The 17222-nt window shown below is 39.9% G+C and overlaps 1 protein-coding gene across 3 annotated transcripts in view; it reads right to left on the minus strand.

Moving 5' to 3' along the window:
• Window positions 1-167: 167 nt before the first annotated feature.
• The window catches only part of esyt2b (extended synaptotagmin-like protein 2b), a 38596-nt gene continuing 21541 nt past the window's right edge, over window positions 168-17222 (minus strand). Inside the window, exons 9-23 of one of the 3 annotated variants that reach the window (XM_026179802.2) lie at window positions 16554-16730; window positions 16264-16346; window positions 15849-15897; window positions 14785-14874; window positions 14591-14686; window positions 12399-12461; window positions 9041-9115; window positions 7692-7778; window positions 7433-7582; window positions 4718-5070; window positions 4348-4446; window positions 4011-4142; window positions 1896-2001; window positions 1717-1766; window positions 168-1598 (exon numbers count right to left, since the gene is read on the minus strand). In XM_026179802.2, coding sequence (XP_026035587.2) covers window positions 1529-1598; window positions 1717-1766; window positions 1896-2001; window positions 4011-4142; window positions 4348-4446; window positions 4718-5070; window positions 7433-7582; window positions 7692-7778; window positions 9041-9115; window positions 12399-12461; window positions 14591-14686; window positions 14785-14874; window positions 15849-15897; window positions 16264-16346; window positions 16554-16730 — 1680 coding nt within the window. In that variant the 3' untranslated portion in view covers window positions 168-1528. Of the gene's footprint in view, window positions 1599-1716; window positions 1767-1895; window positions 2002-4010; window positions 4143-4347; window positions 4447-4717; window positions 5071-7432; window positions 7583-7691; window positions 7779-9040; window positions 9116-12398; window positions 12462-13090; window positions 13193-14590; window positions 14687-14784; window positions 14875-15848; window positions 15898-16263; window positions 16347-16553; window positions 16731-17222 lie in introns of all 3 variants that reach the window. The other 2 variants (XM_026179801.2, XM_026179803.2) reach the window with 2 other exon arrangements.

Here is a 17222-nt window from a genome sequence, read left to right on the forward strand (position 1 = left end):
CCACTGGATGGCGGCAAACCACTACAGATGTTCTGTGTCTCAAAAAGCGTAAACGAGTAACATTATCGCGTTTTCGTATTACTTTTTCTGTGGATGATTCATATTATGGATTACACCCCAGTCAAGAGACATTTATTTGCAAGGCGCACACCAAGCCTCACATAATATATCGTAATTCAAAGTGTTTATTATTCAGTCTTTGCTAGATTTACTATGCATTCAAGTGATTTCAGAATAATCGGAAAAAGGACAACTCGAAAAAAATCACGTCAATGCCAACCGAAGATTAAAAAAAACAATTAGGAAATTCCCTTAATTGCTTTTTAGGTACGCAGAAAACGACAGGTCACTGGTCCTTGTTAACCTTCCCATATGACCTGCTCGACCTCCTGAGCTTCAGCCAACCTGAAACTTAGCAAATATATCTTGTTGTTCAAACGAGACCAAAATACAAGACATCATCCGTTTGATTTTCATATTCCAAATTTAAGCACAACTTTAAGCACAACAAAGTTGCAAAATTTGGGGAACATCACAGAAGCACATGATAATGGGGTATTAAAAAAAGCACACCAACGTTCACAAGATAAAACATGTATTCATCAAAAGCCATCCAAAATAATAACAATAAGAAGGCAAGTAAATTATATTTCTGTGAGTTTTTTAAGGCACAGGATAGATAACCAGAAATGTATTTAACAGCTCCCATGAAACTCATAACTGCAAGGCAAAAACATACACAAGCATGACTAGGATGCATCATCTTGACACAGACTCTGGCAGCCCTGCTCATAAAATGCAAAAACTGTTGTCCCTGTTCATGTTTTTCAGTTTTTTCAACTTACATTTAGTTTGAAAACAGTCAAACCCTTATTCAAGTATCCTTTGCATAATGCACAGAGCTTGCTCATAGCCCTAAAATGTCCCCAAGTCTCATTCAGAATCAACCACCATTGCACAAATCTCCTAAAATATACACAGCACAGCAGTCGTTTTATTCTTTGCATATCGGCATTCCATGTTTGTAATCAAGCATTAATAACGAGAGGTAAGCGATCAATCAACACTGCGTGCCAAAGGAAAATCAAAATCTCAAATCAGGACTGCTACTTAAGCATATATTTGTGTGCATCAGTTCCTTTGGTTAGTTTTCTCAGACAACAAATGAAAATTCTTCACATTTTAACAAACCGGATACAAAGTCATAAGAATCGTGACAGATTTCAACACGAATCCTCCAAGGTAAGTATAATGCCATGAAAACCCCTGCAAATTCTTATAACTATATATATTTACATTAAAACACTGAAAACAGAGACAAGGCAGTAAGTGTGTTTGAACAAATTAAAATATGTTACAACATCTTCCAATCAGGCTCATGAACGATTAACAGGAAATTTTGACAAAAATAAAACTAAACATGATGAAATTATTCCTGTTAACTAAATGGAAATTATATATGAATACAACAGAAGGATGTGCCCTTAGGTTAACAAGATAACTATGTTACAGAAGAGAGGTGGTGCCACTACGTGACTACGGGGTCTTGAATACTTTTTGTGGCTTGAGACGACAAACCGTCTTCACTTAGATAATACCTGCAACAGAAAATGATGAAATTAGATATTTAAGGACAGAAATTTGCTTCCTTTTTTTTTTTTTACCCCCAAGAATCAACTCAATGTTGTACAGGAAACACATAAAATGCTAGTTTACCACTGTGTGATTCCTTTTGCTATGTCATCTCCACTTAAATCCACCAGAACCTGTAATTTTAGGCAAAAAACAAAGAAAAAGAACAAGAAATGTTTAGAATCAGCACCTGCATTGATGGCTCGAAAAGCGATAAAAACGTCAGTGCGTAAGCCACTACAGGGAAAACCTGCAGGAGATACCTTTCCCAGAAGCCCTTTGTGTTTGGACAGGATGCTCCCTCCATTCTTCACAGCAACATCCAGAGTTCTCCTGTAGAGCTCCACAATAGATACACTAAACTCAAACCTGCAAACACACACACACGCACACAAACATAAGCATACACTTTTTATGTTTAGCATAAAATCCAGATTGTCTTTGTCTGGGCCTTCTCTACGTATCCCTTTTGTCCCTCTGCATTTTCTTGCAGGGTCCTGGTGGGTGAAGTGAATCAGTGTAAATGGGACCACCCGGCCGGTCTGCCTGGATGCATTTAAGAGCTGCTTGTCTCAGGCTTTGCTCTACCTTGTTCTCCATCCACTTAGCACCATGCAATTTCTACGGCTGCCTAAAGATTCAGACAGTGCTGACTAAAAAGAGTGGGGACTAACAGCGATGTGATGAACAGAAACAAAGACATTTAGGAACTTTGTAGCTGGCAGCGCAAAGTGGACGGGCCCCAAGTTAAACTTTTTCTCAAATTTGGGGCAAGCCATTAAAGTAACCACCAATGAGAGGATACTATCGACTGATATAAGACAAGGTGGTGAATACAGTACAGGGATGCCAAGGAAACTGGAGCCGGGGATGTCCACTAGTGACCAACTGTCAACAAACAAACTGATGTGTGACAAATGAATTGTTTTACATGTGGACAGGACTTAACTCAGTCACGTATGGTCACAAGCTTTTCTGTAATGACTGAAAGAAAGAGATCACAGATACAAGCTTTCTCCGGTGTCTGGCTCAGCCTTTGGCTCATTTGAGGTAAGGGGGTAGAGTAAAGCTGCCACTCCTCCACACAAAAAGAAGGTAGATGAGATAGTTCAACTATCGGACTGGGATGCATCATGGATGAGGTGTACTGTCCTACTGGGTGGAGGCAATGGGGCAGGTCCAGGACATGCTGCAGAGATCTGGAAGAGCTGGAGAGGGAGGCTTGGTTATCACTGCTTTGACTAACAGAGTAGCAGAAAACGGATGGATGGATAAACAGGCGATTGAGTGCGTTGAAACTGGGTCTTTGTCATGGCTTAGTGGCCAGACTATGACAAATATGGGGATTGTTCTGGTCCTTTAAACAAAAGCTAAGGCAAAGAAATTTGCCTTAGCTTTTGCAAACTGTAGAAAATTATTTGACTTTGAATTCACAACAAAGCAGCATACACTAGTGTAAACTTGAGGCCTTGCATGGTTTGTTTGGCTTGCTAACCACATTGTGGAGAGACAGATAAGTTGGTTTAAGTTGGTATTTGTGATTTGTGATTTCAACATGGTGCCAGTGGGGTTTAAGTAAGTGCCAGCAGGTGCTTAAGTGTTTGTGTGAGTCCATAATCTCTTTCTCTTTGACCTCAAGTCTTCTGTTCTAGCCCCTCCACAGCTATTGTTAACAATTTCATCAGCCTCCCCTGCTAATAGTTAAACTGCAAACCAGCATCAAGTGTTTCTGACATGGGCATATTGCCTCTCTAAGTTTGCACTAAGTCATCAAAACTTTGAAAACCCCTGCAGGCTCAAGATGGCTGATAATCAATACAACTGCATCAATAGCCAGCGGGACTAGGAAAGCACCGACGTGCTAACTCCAGCCTACACGAAGGAGCTGAATGATGCGATCGGCTTTCATCCCTGAGGCTAAAAGATTTAGTCTGAGCACTGAAGCTCAACTGCAAACAAAAGTGTCCAAAACAAACAGAAACTCGAGGTGATGGATCCACAGCGGCCACATGTGATACGAATCTCAGCTCAGCAGGGTCATATTGTCTGTGCAAGCTCTTTTCTTCAGTAATAAAAAAGCTCTGTTGCTAGAAAAAATTAAATATTCCACAACTGCACCCTTGCTGTCGGTCTGAATTCAAGAAGGACCCTGAAAATATAACTGAACATTAAAACTGGAAATAAAAGGAAAGCTTTGAAGGACTCTCAAAACACAGCCAGTTATCCAATTAGTACAGCGGCACAACTGCAGCTAAAGGCAGAAATATTCTCAGAGCTTATAACAATCGGACACAGGTGAAGCAAAACAACAGATCCCCAATAGTCACATTACGTTACAAATCTGCAAGGAATCTCAGCAAGTACTGATGCAAACCCACGTCTGATCGTAAACAGGATTAAGAGTCCTCTTCATTGTGCTTGTCTTCCTCTTCCCCGTCCGGCTCTTGTCAGGCAGCAAATAGAGGCGTATGAAGGGGTCCGAGCCATCTTTGGTGAAGGCTATCAAGTTGCTGAGGACACACAGGACAAAGGTGTTTTCACTCACATGTTGCCAGGCACGTGTTGCTTGTTAAATCTTTACAGTTAGCAGCTCCACAGGAAAGAAAGTGATTTGAATACCACAAACTCAAGTTAATGGCACAAAGAGCCCAAAAACAAAAAGTCCTTCGAACCACTTTGTGTAAATTCAGTGTATTGTAGTAGTTTGGAGCTCACCGGCAGGCGTGCACCACCACAATGAGTTTATTCCTCTGGGAGCTGTGTCGAACAGTCAGCTGGATCTCACCCAGGGGGTACTGGCTGGGGGCCGAGCCGCTATAAACACACCAAAGTCAGTCAGTGTCACGTCCAGGTGCTGCGGTTGAATTTACAAAGTGCATGCATACAGGGACTGATTAATTGTTTGACAGGTAGGCTGATAAAATATTTATAAAGATGAATATTCAAAAATCACGATGACATTTAGATGGAGGCCAGAATTTAAATGAAGTTGATGGAAAAACAATAAGAAACCCTGAGATGAGCCAAGCTGGAAAAGCTGGAAAATAAACAATAATAAAAGTAATATATCATATCTGCCATTTACTTCTGCAGCTGACGAAGCCTTTGCTGAAGCTCCACAGTGGCAATAGGCAGGGAGATATCCGATGCCAGGCTGGCTGTGGACTTGTTGTGCGGCAGGTGTTTCTGGGAGCTTGACATGGCGGTGGTCAGGTTGGTGGTACTGTAGCGATGGCTGGCTCCGTACGGCTCGCCGTCCCTGTCCTTGAGGTTGAGAGTGGAAGCTTCTATAGGATGCGAATGCGTGGGCGGAGGCAGCGGCGAATCTGAGGCTGATGGTCTCAGGGACGAGGCTGGGGGTGCCTGTGGCACGCCGGACTTGTTGACCTGGACTGAAGAAGGCTGGTCTGGGGACACTTGCTTCTCCAAGGACAGGATCTAGACAAAGACATGAAGATGTTTAGTTGATTGACAATAGAAAATAAGAAGTTAAAGTTAATGTAAGTGCTGTCATTTCACGTGAAAAGTCTCTAAATTTAGCAGACCTTTCTAAACCGTGTTTTTCTTCAATTTTATTATGTTTTTTTTAAGAGTCTGCAAAGTAATTTCTCTTCTAAATGTATGTTGGTTGTGCTTCAATATGGAGAAACTGTTTTAGAGCAGGTCAATATTTTAATGTAGCTGCATTCCTTTTTTTAATTGGATCACAGTCATTCAGTATAATACGCTTCATTTTGGTCTCAAGAAGGGCAATGCAGTTTGTTTGTTATAGCTTCCTGTGTTTCCAGGTGGGAACAGGAGAAAATATCCTCATTAGCAGTAAGTAATGGCTTTAGTTAAGGCTGAACTACGCTATGGATGGCAATTAGGCAAACCACCAAAGACTGCCTGTCAAATCACTGGATTTAGTGCCTCAGGCAAAGAGATATAATTTTAGTGGTGCATCTCGAAAACGTCTACAGCACAAACAGCAATCAAATCAGAATCTGACTTTAATTTTCACCGCCGAGATGCCGTGACAGCAGAGATGACGCTACGCCTGTTCCAATTTTCATTAAGCCACTAAGCCTCACAGTTTCAGAGTGAAAAATGCTGTTAACTAAATAAAAGAGAAATAAATCAATGTCAGAGTCTCAGATTTTACAGAAGACTCACAAATGAATCCTGGAAATATTCCTCCAGAGTGTCAAACACGCTGACATCACAGTCCCCTATAAATGTGAATCCTGCAGCTTCTTATTTAACGTCCTAGGACCTGGAGTCCATGTATGTGGGCATCACATTTTGGGTTATTTAGACCAAAATACTCAATTTTGCTCTCATTCATTGGGTCCCAGGAGGTTAAACTTGTTGAGCTGCACTTAAACACCAGGGCTGTCTCTGCGTCATCCTGGATCTGCCCCATTCTGAAGGAATGTTACGCACGCGACTTGTTGGCTTTGCAACTGATGGGCTGATAAAGACACACCTGTGTGAAAAGATCAAGCCCAACCTGACTGTCTTTTACTGCATCATTCATAAGTTAGAACCTGCAAACATGTGGAACATGTTACAGAGCCGAGTCATTTTCCTATATGTATCGACTCTCAAACTTCAAAGTCTGCTGCTGAACTGAGTTAATGAGCCGGGTTACTTTGTTCCCTGTAGGGAGAGTTGCAAACTACTAACTAGTAACTGCCACACTGACAGTAGTAATCAATAGCAAATATCCTAACAGGCTTCAGAGTATGCAGGACCGCTCTCTTTCCTGAATTATTATGATAATCATTATCACAGAAAAAAAAATATAATCAGAATATTCCCAAAATTCACACTATATAAGATATATTGTAATGTACTGCAAACAGATTAAACAGTTTATCTTCTCAAACATGACATGCTATAAGCAAATCCATTTACAGTTTTATTTATTTACAGTTGAAGCTAGCCAGGGGCACATTGTTAACTAGATTAACTAACTACAGTCGGTTTCCAGGTTGCCACTTCAGTAAAAATCAATTTGCAAGAACAGCCACTGTTTTGTGTTTCCACACTTTGTGAAAGTCGGGCTTTCAGGGCAGTGAGGCGGCTCTTTTCTGCTCTTAACTGGGAGTTAAGTACACTCCAGCAACTGCAGTAAAGACAGTGTTGCTGAAAGATATTAGTCTTCGTCCCAAAAAGCCCGGCATTACAATATACTGCGTTAAATATAAATACTCAGAGGAGCCGCAGAGGTTAGGTTAGGGTCTGATTTTTTCTCTTTTTATTTTTTTAAAATCTGATGATTATTAACCAAACCTTTGCCGCTAATGTTTCTCTGCTTAGTCTAAAATGTGTCAGATAAAACGTTTTCAACCAACCTCATGACATGGCTGGATTAATTGGCTAACTAACCAGCTCCAACTGATTAAATCTGCCAGGGAAGGTGAGGATTACTCCATGAAAAATCAGTGAGCACCACTTAAAAATAACTTTATATTAACACTATAAAAATTGCTGGGCCTTTAAAGTGTCCAGTATTTGGATTCAGCTGGGAGCTTTTCTCAGATTTGACTGACTTCCTATGGAATGAACCAAGCCGTTACTTCACCTGGTTGTGGACTAGAAATGAAATGTTTATAGAGGTAAATCTATCACTATTGTAAGCTTTTTCAATTTATTACATACTCAGTGTGCTGTATCTTTAATTTAGACATACTGTATCAGTCAGTTCTATTTGAATTAACAGATTGTGAACATCTGTTCTGGTCTCCTAAGCCTGAAATGAATAACCCATCCATCCTCAACGCAGCTGCAGAGAAGAGATGCAGCCTGTTTTTACCCTCAGAGCCATCTTAAGTTTGATGGTGGAGCTGGGCCCAGAATTCTTGAGGGGAAAACGCTGATTCAGCGTCATGTCCTTCTCCACCAGCAGGCTACTCAAAGGCACCGTCAAGTTACCCAGAGTGCATTTGTTCTTGTCGTCTTTTACCTGTGCAAAAAGCAAAGATCTCCTTTTAGAAATGTCAGTTACTTAATCTGCGTCAGCGTACGATCTTATAAAGAAAACAGATGTTGTCCGTGACATTTTGAAGAGTTACCTCCACCTCGAGCTCCTGCCTCCTCGGGTTATGGACCAGGAATGAAAAACAGTCTTCCCACAGGGGCTCCTTAGTCTTGTACCGGATCTTTATGGGCAGATAAGTAGCCATTTGCTGGTTGTTAATACAATGACAAATCTGATCTTATATCTCATATAACATTTATCCTCTGCTTGGTCTTCTACTCTCCACTCCAGCAGTTCTGCATCTTCTTTTAAACCCCTAACAGTACTTGATTTACACCTTGAGGTTTCTAAAAAGCCTGATTATTCAGCTTTACATGCATTTAACCCCAGACAACCAAACTCCTCACACTAAGTGAGGAGAGATTATTTTTATGGCTAAACCACCAACTTTACCACTTTACTGTATCAGTCATGTGACATAAGCTGAAGATGTAAGATGATCTGATAAAGAGATCTAAAAGTGCAAATCCATCAAACACTTCTTTGGCTTGGACTGGAAGTTTGTGAATCTAAAAATGTGGCTGAGTTTCTTTATGAATCATGTGTCAACAATCATGCAATCACAGAGTTAAAATTAAGATTACACAGTGCCACGGGGTTCGTTTTACACAAAAGCAATAACTCGGGTGTCCCGCTTTCATCCCAAATGTAATGACAAACTTTTGAATTTGATTTAATTTTTCTCACCTCTGTCTAAATTAGGGTCTAATGAGTAATTTAACAGCTCTCATCCAATTACTTCCTCTCAAAAAGTGAAACAGCAGTCATTCCTGCAGCCTCATACTGAAGCTGAGGATGGGCTCATGGTTTCATTGCTTCATTTTAAATCCAAAGTCCTGGAGCACAGAGCCAGTTTGAATATGAACGCAGGACTGTGTTCATACTCAAACACTTTCATAAGTGCAAACAGGCTCCATCGCAGTAAACCTCCAACAGCTCACGCCTGCAATAAAATCAGCCCAGCAGATCTTCCTCGTTTACATTTCCCTTCTGAATGCTAGGATAGAAATTTCCCGTGAGAAACAGCCAATCATCGTGTCAGACTGAAAGCTCTTAAGCTGTGCAGTTAACTGGGTGTTGGTGGTAGCAATTCCTCATTTAACGTTCTTTATTTTACAACAACAATTTCATTTCATCTCTTTTTTAATGCTACAGTCAGAAGGAAGTATATCGCTAAAAGAACGCCACAAATAGTTATATGTAATTACATATAACAGCTTGATTGCCCAGAAGTCTTTTTTATGACTTACTAAGTGACACATTATTCTACGAATAAAATGCACAATTGCAAAAAAAAAAAAAATCGACACAACATTCCAGGAATACAGAGCTACGATACAATGACACAGCATAATAACTTTAATGGATACTTCCACGACTCACCTTACTTTCAAGAGTTTTATGTCCAACTCTGAAATGAACATAAGGGCTGGGGTCGCTGGTATTCTTCTTAGCAGACTAATAGAGAATCAGACAGAAGAGTGTTAGCGCCATGTACCCCACTGTGGCACAAAAATCGACTGAGGGACAACATAATTGCACTCAAACATTCAAACAGCAGCTCAAGTGGAGACTCAATCAAGCACACAACGGTGAGAGAGCCTGTAGTTCAAACAGGAAGGAGCATTACCGTACATTCTGACAAGCAGGGCTGCAGGCAGAGCGGCAACCAAGGAGACAGCCGAGCTTTGTCTCCTCTGCGGGCTAAATTTAGCATGCTGGGCTTTGACAGCTACGTATTATTCAGTATTCCTCTCAGAATAATAATACCCTACATATCTACAGGCCAAAGTCTGTGACAACAGAGGAAAAGCCTTCATTTTCTCATCATCTAATCCATTCTCTTGAGGATGTCGCTTGAGTTTGACAAATGTTTCTCACCAGCATTACAATTAAGCCTCCCATTGAACATGCAGGCTGATAATAAAGACACTTTAACGCACCACGTATTGAACAGAAATACACAGAAATACTTTCACAAGTTTTTACATAATTCATACAATATCTGTTTTTAACTTGTTTAAACTACATGTCCAAAAGAATTGGGACGCGCCTCCTAATCTTTGTATTCAGGTGTTTTTAGTCCCCAGAGCCACAGGTGATTAAAATCAAGCATGCAGTCTATCTTTACAAGCGTTTGTGAAAGAACGAGTCGTTCTACAGAGCTCGCTTAGTTCAAGGGTGGTGCTGTAACAACATGCCACCACTGCAACAATTTTCCTTCCTCAGATCAACTCTGTAGGAGTATTGCGCAAAGTGGAAGTTTTTAGGAATCACAGCAAGTCAGCCAGTCATAAAATGAGCATGTAAAGTTACAGAGCAGGGTCTCTGACTGCTGAGGAGGATCGTTGCAAATGCTCTGCTGGCTCTATAAGAGTCCAAATCCTCCTCTGGCATTAATATCAGCATATAAACTGTATGCCGGGAGCTTCATTTCATGGGTTTCTATGATCAAGCAGCTCCTCTAGGTGTAAAGTGTAGGCACCCTAGTACTTTTATCTGTATAGTAGAGATTCTGTGTTCTATGTATAAAGTGAACTGTGAACAAAATAAATGCTTTCTGTGATGGTAGAATCTCTGCTGTTCCTCTATATCCATTTTCATTTGTTTTTCCTTCATCACGCATGAGTTTAAATGTGTGATTAGAGAAAATCTCTTCTCCTCTGCTGGATTACAGTTTGCATCTTTTCAGTTATAACTGACTGATTCTGTTTCCTTTTTTGACGTTATCGGAGGAGGAAACAGTTTCCTGTGACTGATGCGGTATCAGACAGTGGAAGATGCAGCAATGCCTGACATGCATTGTTTGATTTTGTATGAAGTATTTTTGTTTTGCTGTTTATTATTGCTCTGTTATTAATAAATGAGAATCAGAATTTTGTGTGTATCATTTTCAGACTGTGACACGATGCTCATAGTGATTCTATTATGCACTAACAGAACCAGTAAGAGATTTTACATTCTGTCTATTATAAAAACTTTTACAGCCTACAATGATACATATTAACTTATAACCAAATCATATATATGTTTCTACATTTTTTTTTCAAATTAAATAATAACTAAGAATAAAATAAAATCTTTTTTTTTAAATAATATGAAACATATGAGCCAATCAGCACGGGGTTTGTGCATTAGGGAGTCCCATTACACTCATGCTATACTTGATGCACACATGAGGACATAAAGGTCTTCATCTCATAGATTTTATAATCACAGTGTGCAGATAAAACTATACCCACTATTTTTTTAGGACCCGTCCGCACAGACTCTACACTGCAAGGGCACCAACTGTGCATATGTTCTCTGAGCAGTCAAGAAAGTAGTATAATAAAAACAGCTAAGTATCCCTGGTGTCCTCAGCTGTCCACGATCACAAGGGAGCATAACCCGGGGCCTCAGACTCTCACTGAAGTGCAAATGTAAATAAGTCAGGTATGAAATGTGCCCTAGAACAGTTGCCCCTTTTCTTGTTTGTCTTAAACACACATGTGAAAATAGTGCAGACATTTTTGGCACTTGCTGCTCTTTCCTCCTGTTTTCTGCATGCATTACAAACATGTGAAGACGTGCCCATTAAGATTTAACACATGACCTACTACACAGAGACAACCTTGCTGTCCGGACTGGCTGGTGAAGCTATGTGTGTATGGCAGTTTACAAAAAAAAATCCCACAGCTTCCAATGCTTTAAGCTCTAAGTCACTATATGGGTAACGCACCCACAAAAACAATTTCACTTGAATAGATTTTTATCTCAGCATGGACAGGCTGAAGGAAACAACACGTAAAATGGTGTCAGACTCACAGTGGTTTGAAATTCATTAGTAAGAAAATAAGATGCAGCAGCTCAGTCTACCATCCAGCTAGCAGCCGGCCCTGCTGCCACGGTGACACAGACTGAACGACTGAGTGCAACAACAAAACATTTGTACTCCTGCTGCCCTCCAGCACAATGCTTCAGTGAGTTTCACTGGCTCATATCAAACAAAGGGAGTGTCACAGTCAGTGCGATACAATAGGAGGCTTTAAACTTCCTAGAAGTAGGAAGGTAAATAAAAGGAAACGACTCGTGCTAACTAGAATTATGCAACACTGATTTTTGGAATGGTGCAACCTGAAACGTATCTTTTGTAACACACTAGATCATCTGTTCTGATCACTGGTAAACAAGATAATGAAAGCCGGTTTCTACTTCTACCAGTCTCCTCACAGCTGCATTCACATAACATTTACTTAGACTAATCTGTGTCACTACCTAGTGTCTACTTTATCTGTGTATTTGTCTGGCAAATATGAGCTACAGAAGAAGAAATGTGGAAATGCTGGCCCAACAAGCATCAAGTCCTTATCCTGAATTCCTGAGCTTTAACATGATCGGGTTCTTCAACACAAAGGCACAAAAGGTGTTCTCAGAACTGTATTGTTCTATAGATGTGCCATTGTTAACTGCCTTTTTAAAGCAATCAAGTGACCCATCATTTCACTTTAGAAAAACCTGAAACCAATATTGTACTTCTGCATGCAAAAGTAGGGAAAATATGACAACAATTCAGGACGGCACAACAAAGGCTCAGTCAGTGCGATCATCCATCTTCATGCACATTTTTTCAAAAACCACAGTTCACTTTGCACGTCTGATAGCCATCACGATCACATGACTGGATGGTGCACTTGAGGACCGGCACAGGTGAGACACAGGGTGTACGTTCTGTACATGCAGTCCATTTTTCCCACATTACCTTCAGCGCCTTAAAGACTGAGACTTGCTTCAACCCGTCATAGGTGAAATCTGACAGGTTGCTCTTTAAGCCACAAGGAGATTTGGGGGAGAAAATCACACCCACAGTTAGTAGGACGGGAATGACTCGGCATGGGTAAGAGACATGAGGGGGGGGGGAAGGCCCACAAAAAACGTGTTGAAATTTGTGCTGAAATATGAATAGCATGGATAACTGTTAGATAAATCAGACGCAGCAGATATTGGGCTGATATTGGAGCAGGGCATACAGCTAACAATGAAAACATATGTCAAAATAATGAGGATGTTCCCTATAGGGGAGACTTAAAGGTGCTGGATCTTTTTTAACAAGCTACAGACTTTCTGTATCTGTACAGCTATACACTAATGTGAAACATCATTATGAGCTCTGCCAGCGAGCTCTTTCTACGCCTGACATTTTATACTTGGGCCTTGAACTGAGCAACTGATTAAGAAGAATATGCTGCAGGCTAACTAGCAGGCACAGTATAGCTGAGTCCTTGAAGTGAAGTGTCTGCCTCATGTTACTGGTTATTTTTCAGTAAACATTCCTTCACAACCATGCAGCTAACACATGCTTTAAGATTCATGTTTGCACGGGCTCAACCCAACCCAACATTGCATACCGCTACTGCTAGCACTATAAAGATGGAAAAGTACCGGGGAACTCACACATATTGTTTTATACTCTGAAGTATTGCTCTCACAAAAGACTAGGCCAGAAGCTCTCCTCTCACTTAAGTTTCCACAGCCTAAGCTGCCTGAGAAGACGCTCTTGGGTGAAGAGGAAAGAAAATTAAGAGGAAACGGGGAAGTTATGAGAACTGAAAGAGCTAAAGTATTTATATAATAAAGGTAAAAAAACAAACAAACAAACAAACTAATATCAGACAAGAGGTCAATTTGACCAATTTGGGTATTATAAAACATTTTCTAATCTCATTACATAAACGTCAAAAATGCATTTAGTCAGCAATTTGAAGGTTCAAGTTTATCCTCTAACAAAAGCAAAACAATATTGCCCAATATAGCCCTAACACAGAATCCTTGAGCTTTACCGACACTTTATTAGGTATACCTTGTGAGTACCAAGTTAGACCTCATTTTGGCTTCAGGAAAGCGTTAATTGATGGAAACAGTCCTCTGATTTTTGGTAAATACTGACATGATATTATCACACAGTCGCTGAAGACCGGCTGACTGAACACCGATCATGGAAATCTTCTGTTCCACTACACAAAAAAAGCTGCTCTATTGGACTGATATCTGGTGACTGTGGAGACCATTTGAGTATAGTTAACTCATTGTCATTTTCAAGGAACCAGTTTGAGATGATCTGAGCTTTGTGACATGGTGTGTTATCATCTAGGAAGCAGCCATCTGAAGATGGGTACGCTATGGTCATAAAGAGATGGACATAGTCAGCAACAATACTCAGGTAGGCTGTGGAGTTTAAATGATGCTCACTTGGTACTAAGGAACCCAAAGTGTGTCAAGAAAATCTTGGTTTCCTTTTTTTTAGGTCACAGGAGTGGCACTCAGTGCATTCAGAGATGCTGTTCTGAACACCTTGGTTGTAACAAGTGGTTATTTGAGTTATTATTACCTTCCTACCAGTTTTAAGCAGTCTGGTCATTCTCATCTGACCTTTGGCATCAACTAGGGATTTTCACCCAGAGAACTGCAGCTCACTGGATATTTTCTCTTTTTCAGACCATTCTCTGCAAACCCAGGAGACGGCTGTGTGGGAAAATCCCAGTAAATCAGCACATTCTGAAATACTCAGACAACCCTGCCTAGCATCTTTCTTCCCCATTCTGATGCTCAGTTTGAATTTGACAAGGTCAACTTGACCATGTGCACTTGCCTATATACACTGACCTGCTGCCATGTGATTGGCTGATATAAATGAGTTAAACAAGTGTACCCAATAAAGTGTCTGGTAAGTATATAATGTCCTGGAAAAAATATGAAAATGCTTTTTGTAGTAGACTAATGCAATCACTTCAGTCACAAATAAAAAAAAACTATAGTAAAAGTATGTGAATCTTTACTACACAGACCACTAATCTTTACTGTTTTGGGTAAAGAACAAGAAGCCTGTGTAAGCCTAAAGCTATATTTTTGCACAAGCTACAGCGTCAAACTAAAGTGAGCATTGCATCATCTTACTGGCAGGTTCTTTGCCGAGTCCAGATAGACCACCAGCAGCGCAGATGACAGTCCGTTGTTGGCAAGGCTTCTGTCTGCACGCACGCTTTGCAGAACCTAAACATGAAGGACAAGTTAGACATGTTTTACAGCTGCAAATGCAGAGAACACGTCCTTGTGTTAAAGCGATGAAGCCTTATTGTTACATGCAGTACCTGGTCCAATTTCTCAGAAGTGGAGAGCAGCGATAGCCACTCCAGTTTCAGGTGGAGTTTCCCAGTAGTTGCTTCTTCAAGATCAAACCACTGCAACAATGTGGCCAAACAAGTACGTCAATATTTCCATTCAGTCAATGACAGGAACAAACCAGGCTTAAAAATCATTTGTAAAGCTTTTAGGAGCTGTGCTAAAACAGAACAATTTGGTGGTTTAGTTTACTGCGAAGATTTAGATGATCAGATCAGTGCCTATCTCAAATCTGCATGGACTCTCAAACACCTTAAATCCAAAGGTAACAAACTCATAATTACCTAATCATTTCTATCATTACTATATATCAGTCAACATATCCAGTGTTATTATAGTTAGCTAAACATAAACTAAAAAGTAAAACTAGAAGTGAAAATAAAACATTTAAGTACTACAATAAAAATAGAAACAGACTCTTGGTAAAAAAGTAACTGAAACACTTTTGTGAAGTTTGAAAAGCAACTAATGGAAGTTAAAAAAAATATAGTGGAAGTTTTAATATTTGTTACTTTAGTAAAACTTTATCAGAAATTGCCTGATTAGGCTTTGATGGACGTTTTTACTCATCAGACTCCTGTGGCTGTGAGTCAACTGCTTTCAAAAGGTTCTGCCTCTGACATATGGCTACCATACCATAGTGATTAAAAAACTAAAAACTAAAACTCAACTTAATAAAAGCTGAAGTAAAACTAACAAAATAAACTCAAACAAGCAAAGTTGCTGTGCTCACCAACTGAAACTAAGCCGGCGTACTCTCCAATAATCCCAGTTTTTACAGGGATTATGTGTCACCAAAGTAACTTCGTTTAAGGCTGGCAGAGGTGAGTCGACATATAAAGTGTTAACGAGTGAACTTTAGAGTTGCTGGTGGGTGTCATTCATGGCTAAAATCTGGTTAGCTGTTTACCTGTCACATCTTACTACTTACAAGAAAGCAATATGACTGAGCCTGACGGTTACTTTAAGATGTATAATTTATACGCTTTAAAGTAATTAAACTGATAATATTATTGTGAACAAAGCAGCTTACCATATCAACTTTCTGTTCTTTGTGCAGCTCTGTCATATCAATCATGAGGCTGTAAATAAGGACAAATAATTATGGAAATTGGGACAGCAAACAGTAAAATCGCACCAATTAATCTAAACACAGGGGGTCCAGATATCGATTGACTGCTTTGTGTTAATAGCACTGGGTGTAGCATTACAGCCTTGGGGTAAAAATCAATGAATTTTGCCCTTGGGCCGGTAACTGGGGATAACACTTCTACACTTCCATTATGAGTAAACATAGCTGTATTTATCTTAATTTTGTTGACTATATGTCCCGCAATACATCAAAGATTGCTCTTACCAGTTATCAGCGCTGGTACACCAGAGCTTTGTTTTAAATGAAATAAGTGCAATAACATCTCAGCGGGTTAGGAAATGACAAAGACACTCACCTCCCCAGGAAGTCATCTTGGTCTGGATCCTCATCAAATAGCTCAATCTCAAGATGCTGACCTGAGTGCTCATACACCAGTGCCTGATGAACACAAGAACAAACTGAAGCTCATTCAAACTGGCACAGGAGGTCAATAAATAGATTACCTGTCATGCAAACCAGCAGGAGGTATAAATAAGACAAGTGGAAAACAATGGCACATAACAATGGGAAACAGACTAGCTTTTTCGGTGGCAACAAACGACCGTAAAAGCTCTTCCTGCTCTAAAAGACATCCCCAACTCTCACCTCGTACACTTCGTTCCACTTGGGATTAAGGCTTTCCTTAATTGTCTTGCTCTGAAACAGCTGGTTGCCGATCTGCAGGATACCATAGGGGTCAGACTTGCCTTTGATCAACCCTCCCAGAAATGTATCCTTCCCTTCTAGATCTTGAGCCTCCAGGAAGTGAATCCTTAGGACTCCCTGTGGAGCCATGCAGACACATGTGTTAAAGTCTGAAAAAGCTTATAGAGTTTATAAGACGTGAAGATTTCTGTAATGGGAGGACATTAGTAGTATAAGAGGAAACATGACTCATTACCACAATAAAGTAATAACAAAAATACTAATTCATTTCACAATTCATAATTTAGCAGACTTTATTTAAATGTGTGGTTTGTAAAAAACGCACCACAATAAAACATAACAGCTACTTTAATATTTAAGAAAAAGAAATGCAAATTTATGTAAATTTAATAAGCTAACCTTTTCTTACATACACATACATATACCTAGAATGTATTAGCATATATGTATGTGTATATATATATATATATCCCATGATTACCTGGATAAATAGAGGACTAATCTAGACTTTCTACTGCAGAATAGGGCTTTTATTTTGTTTAATTTTTCCATTGTCAAATGTTTTTCCTTTCTTTAATATTTAATAAAAACATTTGCCTGAAAGAAAGC

The sequence above is a fragment of the Astatotilapia calliptera genome, chromosome 9 (assembly GCF_964374335.1).
Source record: "Astatotilapia calliptera chromosome 9, fAstCal68.1, whole genome shotgun sequence".
Lineage (NCBI taxonomy): Eukaryota > Metazoa > Chordata > Actinopteri > Cichliformes > Cichlidae > Astatotilapia > Astatotilapia calliptera.